Genomic DNA, 12,451 nt, shown 5'->3' on the forward strand with positions numbered 1-12,451 from the left:
ACATATGTAGACACTTGTGTATCTACTTTTTCTATTTAATTGTCTATTTATAAATTTAACTTTGTATGTACTTGGACATGAATAATGTTTTTTTTTCTTTTATATTTCTGCTTCATTATGCAAATGAAGAATGATATTCAAAGTTTGTCATGAGGTCAGCTTTAACAACAACATTACAAAATAGTTAAAAAAAAATCAACAAATTACATGGGAAAGTAAATTTTAACCAAAGATAAACAAAAGCTTATTTAAACAAACTTATGTCCTTTTGAATAATTTCTCATATACTATTTGGTGCGTTAAATTGCATATTAGTTATGTATGTACTTCAGCCGCCACTGGTTTTAACATTGCGGCCAAATGGCGTATACTGTAGCGGTCGGTAGTCCATAATCAATAAATCGTCTTTCCAGATATGCTCAGTCTATTTGTCAAGAGTGTGTAAACTATTATCAGCTCCTGTTTACTTCATGCTGGTGTGTACACACTGCTGTCAATGTCAGTCGCTCTGTAGGTATTGACACACCACGTTGAGGTTTGCTGCGTTAGAGAAGTATCTCCTGTCCAACGCAAAGCTTGACGTCTTTTGTAAAGGATAAGTAAACAGCGTGTTGGAACACATGCCTGCTCTGGCAGGCTGGGGTTGGGTTTAAAAACCACAGCAGGTTTTGCGTGCGCACGCGCTCGTTTATGTGTGTGTGTCAGAGAGAGAGCGAGACGTGTAGAAAGGGCACACAGCTGTTTTTGTTTGTAAATCAGCTTATGTCTTGATTGTGATCTTTTCTGAATATATTATACACACACATGTGCTGTGTCACTACAAATCCTCCCAAATGCTCCGATTTTAGATTCTTTTGAGCCCTGAGTTTGTGTGTCAACTGTAACAAAGGTTTGGTGTTTAGTAATTGCTGGGGCAATAAAGCAGCTCTGTAATTAGCATTTTGATGCTTTATTTTGAAAAGTAATGGTGTGTTTAAAACTTATTTGCTAGAGAAAGAATTGTGATAGGAATTTTTAAAGTCTAAATAACCATTTAGTAAATTTCCTGATGAAAGAAAGAAAGAAACGGTTACTTTTTTTTTTTTTTTTTAAAGGAAACTCCACTGTGTACGTCACCAAATTAGATTTGTTTGTAAAATGAAAAATTGCAGGTTGCAATTGTGGCATGAGTCAACTCTTTGTGACCAGACTGCACAGACAGTGATCAGCTGGGTGGTCTCGTCTACATCCTAGACTTCTTAGTATTGCTCTGCTCCCTCTGAGGTGGAAGTAACACGAGAAGTTGTTGCACTCACTTCTTCTCCCATGAGAGGCGTCTTGATTATTGGCGGCTGAAGCCAATGCAGATGCATGGATGTTAGTCATGCCCTAATGACTGTAATTTGGAGCAGGAGAAACACAGGGCTTAGTGCGGGGAGAGGCCTTGTACTTTTCTCTGAAAAGGATGGATACCCTTTCTTTTTTACTAGCCTTTCACTGCAGCTCACTCCTCATGGGGCACCGGCTACACACACACACACACACACACTGGCACTTTGTCATTTCAGATGTGCGGCAGTGGATAACAAGTTCAGCTTGTCCAGATTAAGATAAACTCCTTCAAAAACACCCACATTATGTATAATGTTTAGAAAAGCTTTGAAGCTCTTCAAGTATTCATCTTAAGCCTCTCAGACTGAACTGCATACTTCAGGCATGAGTTCGGGTGCAAACTTCTTTCTGGTGAGGCCAGAAACTAAATTAATTCTGTTCTTTCTTCCATATAAGCGGCATTGTTTGGACTCAAATATCTCTGCAAGGACTGGCTTCATCAAGGATGAGTGCTGCCATCCAGATACTGCAAGTTGGAAGTGACGTCACTCTTGAGTTAGCACGTTCCAGAAAAAGCTAGGAAAAACAGGATTTGTTTGGGTTCTTAGCGAGGTAAAGTCATTCAGGTAGTACTAGAAATACAGCATAATATTTTCATGGACAGAACCTGATCAGTGATCTGCATAAAAAGACACATCATCTTTTAATTCAAGATTTAAAAAACAAGCAAAGAAACAAACTAAAAAAAATCAAAAATACTGTTTGAGTGTTTGAGTTCAGTGGGCGTTCTACAAAACATTTCCGGATGGGAACTCGGAATTTCTGAGCTCCAGTGACATTTTTGTGTCCTTCAGGATAAATCAGTGGACTTGAAAAATATCACCAGGTCAGAATTTAAACTGTTCATGGAAATACTTACAAAACACCCTGAGGGGTGTTCAAACATGGCCAGGCTTTCTTTCCATTAGCTGGTTTGACAAAACCTAAAGTCCTAATCGGAGGCAACAGATATCATGACAGCGGTTATCAACCTTTTCTGTTTAGACTGGCTTTCCGCTTCTCAGGCTCCGTGCACGGTCACATAGAAAGGTGTGTTACACACGTCACATGACTCTTCTTCCACATTAAATAATCCCTATGAGTGTCACATACTCACAGTTAAAGTTAGATAAGGATAAAGTGGTGATATAAATGGGTGAAAAAACATAGATAGAAAACCACAACCGCAAAATTCCACACTGTTGCAATGAATGCATGACGTCAATGCTACAGGAAAACACTAATTTTGGGTTATAATGTACCGAGGCACAGACTGCCAAAATAAGTTATATTTTTAACCATCCATATTGTTCTGTTTATCCAGTCTGGGGTTGTGTGAGGCAGGTATCTGTCCAAGCTGTCATAGAGTGAGAGGCAGGGTACGCCCTGGACAGGTCGCTAATCTATCACAGGGCACACACACATAGAGAGAAAACTATTCACGCAGCCAATTTGGAATCGCCAATTAACCTAACCACATGCATGTCTTTGGAGTGTGGGAGGAAGCCGGAATTCCTGGAGAGGACTCAGGCAGACACGGAGAGAACATCCAAACTGCACACAGAAAGGCCCCAGACTACATCTAAACCTAGGGCTGGTATGCTAACCACTGCACCACTATGATGGCCGGTATATTTGCTATTTATAATGTTGTTTATTTCTAATGTGACAGCTGCACATTAGAACTACGAAACGGAAAACCTAATATATTTAAACATTAAAGGTTACTGTCCCACAGCCTCATAAAAGAGACATGCATATCGCTTTAGTTTGTGGCAGATCCAAGGGAAATAATTTTTTTTCTAAGTGGGAAATGCCACGATTGGGTTCTAATCTGTGCTCTAGAAGCTGCAATTCCAGCAGTGCATCTTCTACTTAGATTCAAAAGCAGCCACAGTTGATGCAAGTCTGAAGTCACATTGGAGCTAATTTCAGTCTTAGTGCAACTACAGCAGGAGGAGCATGACGCCCCCCCCCCCCCCCCCCTTTTTTTTTTTTTTTTTTTTTTTTGTAATATAAAAGTAATGACCATGGGATGGTCAAAAGGGATTGGGATGCAGACCTTAAGACCTTGATCCACATGTTAGATGTTTTTTTTAACTTCTGGGATTACTTCCCAGTTGGTGTTTAACACTCCAAACTGGCACCAACCTTAAGATTATATTAGTTTGAGTCAGGTGTAAAATGATGTTATATATTCCTTGTGTCATTTTCTTTACTCATGAGAATCCTACTTTGTCAAGATTTGACCCAAGACTAAAGAAAATGTTACTTAATAAACAGAATGTCAAACATCTGGTTTTAAAAGTGCACATCTGCTTAAATATCTTCCACATGATGCACCCAGACCAGAGTCGTCTCACTTCCCTGTTGCAGTTTTGATAATGAGAGGCTGTTTTGGAAAAAGTCCCATTTGTAAATCCTCAGAGAACACGACTTTGGGTTTGTGTGGTTTAGTTTCATGTCTCACCAACTTAAGGTTCAAAGTCTTTCTAGAAACATGTTTGGCTGTGTTACTCACACGTTACTTAAATCTTTTTGGAAAAAGCAGCACAGCAGCCAAAGAAACAACTTATGCCTGAACTTTGTCGACTGCACCGGGGGATTCATAATTTACTCGCTCAGACTCAACTCCCACCTTCCCTAATTCTTTGTCTGCTTACAAGCTCCTGTCATCTTAAGAGTTTGTCCCTATTTTCAGACTATGATTTGGACATAAGCATCTAATAAAACCGCAGCTGGAAAAAGTCCAGTGTAAGCTTACAGATCCCCAGGAGCAGGGCTGGGAAATCTGCCTCAGAGTAGCGAAGTTTAACAAGGTGACGGGCGGAGGAAGGAAGCAAAGCGATGAGCTCATTCAGCGGGTGATGAATAAAACAATAGTAAAGGAAAACAATGAGGGATGACAATAAAGTGCGTGAATGGACACACTCACTGGTTGCTGTTAATTTTGTGTCTTTTTGCTCTTCTTAGCGTGCTGCTGTGCCTGTATGTATGCAGTGCGTGAGCTTACGGGTGTGGCTTTGTGAATTATGACTCCACGTTATGGAATGAAGGGAGCGGTGCCAGTTCTTTCTTTGTAGAGCTGAAGTTTGGTTTAGAGGCTGGAGGGGGTCTGTGTAGGATAGAGTGTGCTGGCCGAATGAGCAGTGACCACGGAGACACACAAACACAAACACAGGAGGAGTGGTCTGAGTAAAATAGACTTTGCTACCAGGGATACATGTTGGATATATTTGTAGTCGTTTTTAGGTTTTGCTGCCCAGAGTTGTGCCTCTGTGCTTATGAAGAGTTTAAAATTTTCTGTTGTCTGTGTGGTTGTTTGTTGCTTTGGATCTACGTTAGCCACCAACAACGTAGCAATTGTTCTCCCTGGTAATCATTACATCATAAAATCAAGCTATTGTAAATACATAATTAAGCAGCTGAACCAATGATGCAAATAAATGCAAGGCTAAAAGTCCATCCATCCTATTATCATGAATGTCATATTTTTACAAGTGCACCGAGGGACCCTATTTAACTTTGACCACTGACCACTAAGTAGAAATTTGTGGCAAAGGTCAAGGACACTAAAGGCCTCACATAACATCATTTTCATTCCAACGTTTGCCACAAACATGATTTTAACTTGATGAATTGATGACATTATTTATCTCTGAGGTCAAAGGTGAAAGGTCAGCTACGTTATGAAATGATAGCTCATCATTAGCTAGTGCCATAACAGAGGGGCCAGTGCTCATCTTGAAGCTGTGGTTACAGTATAAATGTTCTGATGTCATGGTTGCAACTTTGTGCTGACCAAGTTTAGATGCACCTAATTCCTTCCTTCAAAGTCTTGCCTGCTTGTGTTGCATGAACCTGGATAGAAATGGATTCAAACTGTAGCTTGTCTGGTCAGTGCAGGCAAAGGCGTTAATTCTAGATTTGTAGTGTCAAGCTTTTCCGAAAGCATTACCGCAAGCTTTAACTTGAAATTTAAACAACACACATGTGGAAGTATATGACAATAAGGGATATTTATCTTTTGATTTTTCAGGAAATCAAACTAAGAAAGTACACTTATTGTAAGAACACTGAATTTTGGAATTTCTTGAGTTAAAGGGTTTCTATGCTGAACCCAACTTTCTGTTATGCAGTAAGTTGAGTTTTCTTAATGACAGGGCAGCTCTGACAAGTAGTAAAGGTAACATTTTGTCAACTTTTCATTCAAAACTCACTGTGACTGATTTATCACCTTAAGTAGGCCTCTACTTGGGATTGGGAAGCGTATCTGTAACCGGAAGGTCGCCGGTTCGATCCCCGGGCTCTCTGCCCTGGTCATTGTGTCCTTGGGCAAGACACTTTACCCTGCCGCCTACTGGTGTGGGCCAGAGGGGCGCGATATGGCAGCCTCGCTTCTGTCAGTCTGCCCCAGGGCAGCTGTAGCTACAACCGTAGCTGCCTCCACCAGTGTGTGAATGTGAGAGTGAATGAATAGTGGAATTGTAAAGCACTTTGGGTGCCTTGAAAAGTGCTATATAAATCCAATCCATTATTATTATTACTCTCTGCAAGCTGATTGTTACTGTGATTGGGGAAAAACAGTGGGAGAGAGTTTTCAGGTCTTTCATTTATTCTCTCTTCTTGAGTGCTGGTGCATGTGTTGCTTGGATGAGAACTAAAATGTAATATCTTTCCTGTTTCTCAGGGTGCTCCAGTGTGAGGTGGGATGTCAAACCGTGACTCACTGGGGTTTGGGGACCTGCTTCCCCAGGACGTGGTCAACATTTTTGCTCACGAGAAGCACAGCAAAAAGGGGCGGAAGAAGCGCACTCGTTCCCTGGGTCGCGCTTTGGGCTGGCTGAAGGGTAAGAGGAGGAAGAATCTCAGCCTGAATGAGAAGAACCCCGGGCTGGGTCCTGCTCTGGACCTGGCTTTGGATGGGCACTCTGCTGGGAATCAGGGTGGACACAAGGGAGGACAGAAGTCTGGAAGGCAGGCTCATCTGCAGGGCAACAGCCATGGTAAAATCCCACATGGTCTCATTTTATGAACTATTTTAATTATCAGTCTAAACATTGTTTAATTTTAAGTTTCCCATTGTGTTTTATACTTTTTATTTCATATTATTTCACCTTAGAACTCAGAGTTTTTTCTTGTCCATAAACATATAAATTACGTATAGCTCAGTTTTCAGTAAGACAGTCTGTAGTTTCTCTTCTACTGCATCTTAATTTAAGCAGGTTAGTCACAATTTTGGACATCTAACCATCCTTCATAAAGTCTATTCTTGCACTGCAAATTATAACATAAGGTACCTTTGACAGACATGCAAATCCAAAACATAAATCATGCTTATTGTTGTGCTGATAAATTCCCCGTCTCCATTGAGGCCGTGCCAGTTGATCTACATTTTGTACTGACATGAATCAGCCAAACATGTACCTGTCAGGAAGGAATGACTCTTAAAATGTAAAGTCACCCAGACTAAGTACATTACGACAAGGTGAAGTGATTTGTTGTTGCACCAGTTTAGAGCATTATGTTCTTTTAATGTGTCATCTGTGATGGATAAAGACAAAGTCCTGGGAACCAGCTTGATATCCTGCGTATCGGTTCCCAGGTATGTTTGCTTGCTTTCTGAAGGGATGTTTAAACAGACTGACTTACTCCTCGCCTTCTGACCTTCAGCACACTTTGTTTGCTGTGAAGAAATCTGTCCATCCTGTTCTGTGACTCCATTGCTTGCTTACCTTGTCTTCAGGTTACATGGGAGCACTGTGGCACACTTTCAAACAGGACAGACTCTAAGCGGATAGTGGGGTTTAATCTCACAGTCACCAGCTTCAGTAAAGGCAGTACAGAAGATCTCTTAAAGGGGACCTTTTTTGCTTTTCTTTAATTTTCTATCATCTTTGTAGTATGCACTGTTAAAATGGTGAATGCGCATATTAAACAGAGCCCAAGCCTGAAATAATGAGGACATGTGCAAGTGATCCTAGTAAACAAAAGCTAAACAACAACCCCGCCTATCTGCTGTCAAGGCATTCAGTTTGTGAGAGGCAGCCAGTCAGAAGATAGCCTCCCCCTTGGATGACTGCTAGGGGTAACACTTGTTTCTCTTTTTTGAACTGAGTGGCTTCTTTCATATTTTAGGCCTTCCCAAACAAAATGACTGGGTGTGTGTCAGAAATTAGTGAGGTTGATCTCTGCCTTACTAAAGCTACCCTTGGAGAAATCATGTCATCAAACCAGGTGTCAAAACTCGTCATTAAAGCTACAAAGGAGATCGTCAGACGTCGTCTTTATGGGGGGAAAGTGCTGAAATGGCTTCATTCTCGTGCCATTTGTTCTAGTAGAATCCATGACTAAAAGTATGGAGCTGGGAATGAGCACACTAGGTCTCCTTTAAGCTGAGCTGTACTCTGCAGATCTTGTTGCAGCTTGCAGAGGTGCAGCAATATACCAGTCCTGTTTTTTTCTCTGTGAACACTATTGTCTTCAGCATAGTCTGGTGGGAACAGTGGGTGCTAACGTTAGTTTTATACCCTGATTAATCACACCTATATGCAGTCAGACCTGAAACGCGAAAACATTCCACAAACAAGCGGAACCTTGTTTTAGTGAGACTGCTTATGCTAAAACCATGAAAGTACAAATGGTGTTTCATTTGCTCAGGGCTGTTTAACGTGTCTTTGTCTGGCAGTGCTTATGCAGTCTTGCCTAATTAGTTTACGACAGAGGAGGTTCCTCTTGTTTCTTGTAGTTGGACCTGTAATCTCGGTGCAATGGTGAGAGGGATCGGGGATTTCCATAAGATCCAGACCCCTTCAGTCTGACATCGTCTAACTATACCCAAAACATTAGACGAATATGTATAGACTTGTTTTCAGTCACATCTGTGGATTCGGGAGATCATAAATGAATGCATGCATAAAGACGTCAGTACATTTTGTTACTGCGTCACACAATCTTTGCACTTTGTTGAGCCACTCGTGTTAGGTCCCAGCAGTTTTTGTTTAAAAAGTAAATTCTAAAGTGAGATAAGGCATTTCTGCTCTGCCAAGGTTGGCATAGAGGCTGACTCCCACACTGGGCATGGGTCAAGAATGTCTCCACTACACTTCTGAATACACACACTCGACTAGAGATGCATAAAACCACTACTTTTTGGATTTTTTTTTTTAAAAAAGAAGAAAGTTGGACGGACATTATTGTGAAAGCAATCTCAGAAAATGTTTTTAATGGTATAAATTTAGCCTAAAGGTTGCATAAATTTATCTTTGGAAAGCCAGGGTTCTTAACTGTTAACTGTGATTCATGTGCCAGGTATAGATGTATGCTGCTATTGAGCCCTTAGCAATGAACATGGCGTGTGTATGCCGTGCCGATTGTTGGTGCTGGCAACAACCGCTGCAAGCTTCTCAGCAGACGCTTCCTCAGATTAGAGAAGGAGCTCAGCGTTCCCAAAACGCATCCAGAGGAGGTTTATTACGGAAGCAAGATGTGGTGCAATGTAACACATTTGCCCAGAAAATTTAATACCACCAGCTGAGCCCCTGATGATGATCTGTGTTGATGCCAGAGGGGCCTCCTGCCCAATAAATGCCTGGTATGGCAGGCATTGTGCCAGTTAATTAAAAGCCATGCCAGGACTGTTACAGTGAGGGAGGAACAAGGTGTTCTGCTTTTTCTGATCTCTCCATGAATACTGTTTCTTTCTGCACTGAAACACTGTACACATACAGGTCAGAGGATATGAGACAAGAGTGTAGGGATGCCTATCAGAGCACAATACCTTCTGTTAATAAAAGAGAATGTGACAATTTTTGGCGTTGGCGACAGGCACAATGTAGCTTGAGTGCCAGTGCATTTTTTTTAATTAGATATTGTCACCTTAAAGGTACAGTCAGTAATGTTTTGAGGTTATTTAATAGAAAAGAAGGATACCTGTATTCATAAATATAAACAGAATAGGGTGTAATTACATCTCGCAACAAACTAAGGCATTCTAATAAACTTATAATTTGTCTTTTAAAAATAAATAGGAGTTGGTTTGTGGTGTAAGGAAGTCACGATGTTCCTTCTTCATATTTGAATACAGTGTTTGAGAAGGACCTCTCCTTTTAGACTAGAGGTGTTTTACGTATGTGGCTAGAGACCAGCCACATACATGCTGTAGTTGTGTTTGTGTGCCGTCATGGGAAGTTTAAAAATGTGCCTGCACCTTCTGACTCAGGGCATCAAGGGCTATACCTATGTTTTATTGCCAGAGCATAGGTTACCTTAACCAAAGAAGTGAAAATGCAAGAAGGCAAAAGACAACACCACTGGCATCCTAAAAATCCTCTTTCTCCTCAACTCAAGCCTTGTCTTCTGAACTGGAGTTAGGCCTCTAACGCACAAACGTGCACAAACATGCTTATTTTACCCAATATTGTTGCAGTTATTTAATGTCAGCAGATCAGAAAAGAGCCGGCTAAAAAACAACAGCTGGTTATAATCTAACATTATACCAGCTAATATTAGTCTCGAGTGTCCCACTTCCCCAATGATAAACAGTTTAATTACATTCTGAAGACTTTATGCTGTGTCCCAGATACTGCAACTTGGATGTTGGAGCATTTTTCAGAAAAAGTGAGGAAAAGCAGGATTTGTTTTGTGATTCATGTATCACTAGCAAATTTTTTTTTTTGCATTTAAAACAATTGCATCATGTTCATGTATAGAATATGATCAGTGCTCTGTGTATAGCTTATTTGGTGATTCATAAATACACAACAGTGGCCGTACAGATAAAAAGTACTGTTTGTGTTCAGTGCTGTAATCTTTGATTGCTAATTCAGGTTTGGTGGGGCTGCTCCGACCTTCCAAGTGGGAAATCTGAGTTGAGAAGGCTTCCGAGACTTACATTTTGACTGGGAACTTGGAAATTTCAACTTCCAGCTTATTCGGCCATGCAGCAAATGGTAACTAATAGATGCTAATAGTAGCGAACAGTGGCAAACAAAGTAGTGCTACTGACAATTCAGTAAATCCTCAACAGTCATCTTAGTATGTTTCATGTGTGGTGAAACATTTTACATACTGTAACTTTAAGTTTTAGAAAGAAGTTGATGGTCTTTTCCTGCAACATTTAGACATTTTATGTGCCAAACCATTATCAGTGTGGGAAGTACCTGTTGACCGTCAACCTCACAGCTTAAAGACCTTAAAAGCTCTTCTGCTCATCTCTAGTGACTGATACCACAGGATACCTTCAGAGGTCTGGAACAATGGTCAGATGTAGTAGTAGCCATGATAATGCATTAGTTAGCGCTATCACCTTAAAAGAAGGCGGTTCCGTGTTTGAATGTCCTGCTTGGGTCTTTCTGTATGGAGTCTGCATGAATGGATGGTAAAAATGTAACTTGTAGTCCAAAGCATTTTGAGTGTTGTGTAACAAAAAGGTGCTGTGTGAAAATGTGAGGACATTTACTTCTAGTGATGTGATGAATGCCAGTTCATTCTCCCAGTCCTGACAACAGCTGTGTTGGGGTACACAATATTGTTGAGTTGTCTGTCCATATGTGTAAACTGTATGCCCGTCCCATTCTCAAATCAAATCAAATCACTTTTATTGTCACATCACATGTGCAGGTACATTGGTACAGCACATGTGAGTGAAATTCTTGTGAATTTTGAAGCAGGCTGGGACTACAGACAGAGAGAGGGAAAGGTTGAAGATGTGCGTGAACACTCCAGCCAGCTGAGCCGCGCATGACTTGAGGACGCGGCCGGGAATCCCGTCTGGACCAGTAGCTTTGCGTGCGTTCACCTTCCTGAAGCACTTCCGCACATCCTCCTCAGACACAGTGTGCGCACTGACATCATCCGCGGTGCGCACACTGTCCGGTCTCATGGTGTTCGCTTCTATTCTCATTAACATATCTTTTGAACTACTGGTAGACTTGGACTCAAGAACGACCTGATTAGAATTTAGTGGTTGAAAGGTAAAGGTAACATAAACTTTATATCAAGTATAGTCAAATCTAGATTGGTTATCAGACGCAAACAACCACAAGGCTATTTTAAGCCCAGACACACTATAGGGACTGTTCAAATGATAAAATGCCTTTATTCCAGCATGTGTTTGAAATGATCAATGTAGGGCGTCGTTAGGGCCATTTTAGCAGTAGCTTACACGCTGTTTTGCGGTACACTAATGATTTGAAATGGACGGGAAATTCTTTATCAATGTGCCTGTTGGTTATAAAATGAGGAAATAATAAATCCTCAAATTAATGTGAGGGGAAAAATAGGAGGTGGGGAAAAGGAAGGGAATGGAACAAATGGAGAGAGGAGTTGAAAACAGGATAGACATAAATGATCGAAAGGACAAGCTACAGTGTTATCGCCAAGTTGAGGTCAGCCAAGTTCTTTCTGTATAAACATAGGATCTACTCCACATACTCACAAATTACCCCACCCATAACTAAGCCAATGGATTTGGTACAATATCTATATCTTATTCCTGATAATAATCACAGAAAACTAGGAATCTTCAAGACTGGGGTATTTAGTTGTTGCTCCGATGTAGAGGAGCTCTTTCAGCGTAGTAGTTGTTTATCAGCCACATAAACTGTATTAATCACCTCACATGGTTTTATAATTTTGATATTTTGAAAACTGTCAAAACTAGTCAAAAGAGTTTTAAGCTATTGTTATTAAAATTCAAGCACAAAATTCTGTTCAGGGTAAATCAGAATTGTATACTGATTGCATAATACGAAAAACATTGAGCAATACCAAGCCTTATTAATATGTTTTTGTATTGAAGTGATACTGCATGTCTTAAGCTTGCTAAGAATCCAAACCAACTAACCTGCTGGTTGGATAATCAGTTTACTTTTCAGTTTCACTTGATCACAGGTTGATCTAGATTCCTGGTCCAAAGTTTGCATTGGTTTACTTTCTGATTTGCTGAGTTGATAAAGTCTAGTCTCTGAGGCCTTACACTCTTATAAACTCATCAATTGTTCATTGTCTTTTCTGATAACTTCTGCCTGATTCATCTCGAGACCAGTGGGCAGAGGATATCTGTCTTTGAAAGTTGATTCACCTCGATTAGTTGAATGAC

General features: G+C 40.6%; 1 protein-coding gene across 2 annotated transcripts in view; it reads left to right on the forward strand.

The window, feature by feature from the left end:
• LOC308389885 (uncharacterized protein) overlaps positions 1-12,451 on the forward strand; it is a 32,079-nt gene that overhangs the window by 4,833 nt on the left and 14,795 nt on the right. For both annotated transcript variants that reach the window (XM_080871480.1, XM_080871481.1), the window contains exon 2: positions 6,041-6,356. In XM_080871480.1, the coding sequence (XP_080727606.1) occupies positions 6,062-6,356 (295 nt within the window). In that variant the 5' untranslated portion in view covers positions 6,041-6,061. The remainder of the gene's footprint in view (positions 1-6,040; positions 6,357-12,451) is intronic.

The sequence above is a fragment of the Rhamphochromis sp. 'chilingali' genome (genome assembly GCF_963969265.1).
Source record: "Rhamphochromis sp. 'chilingali' genome assembly, chromosome: 21".
In the NCBI taxonomy this organism is placed as follows: domain Eukaryota; kingdom Metazoa; phylum Chordata; class Actinopteri; order Cichliformes; family Cichlidae; genus Rhamphochromis; species Rhamphochromis sp. 'chilingali'.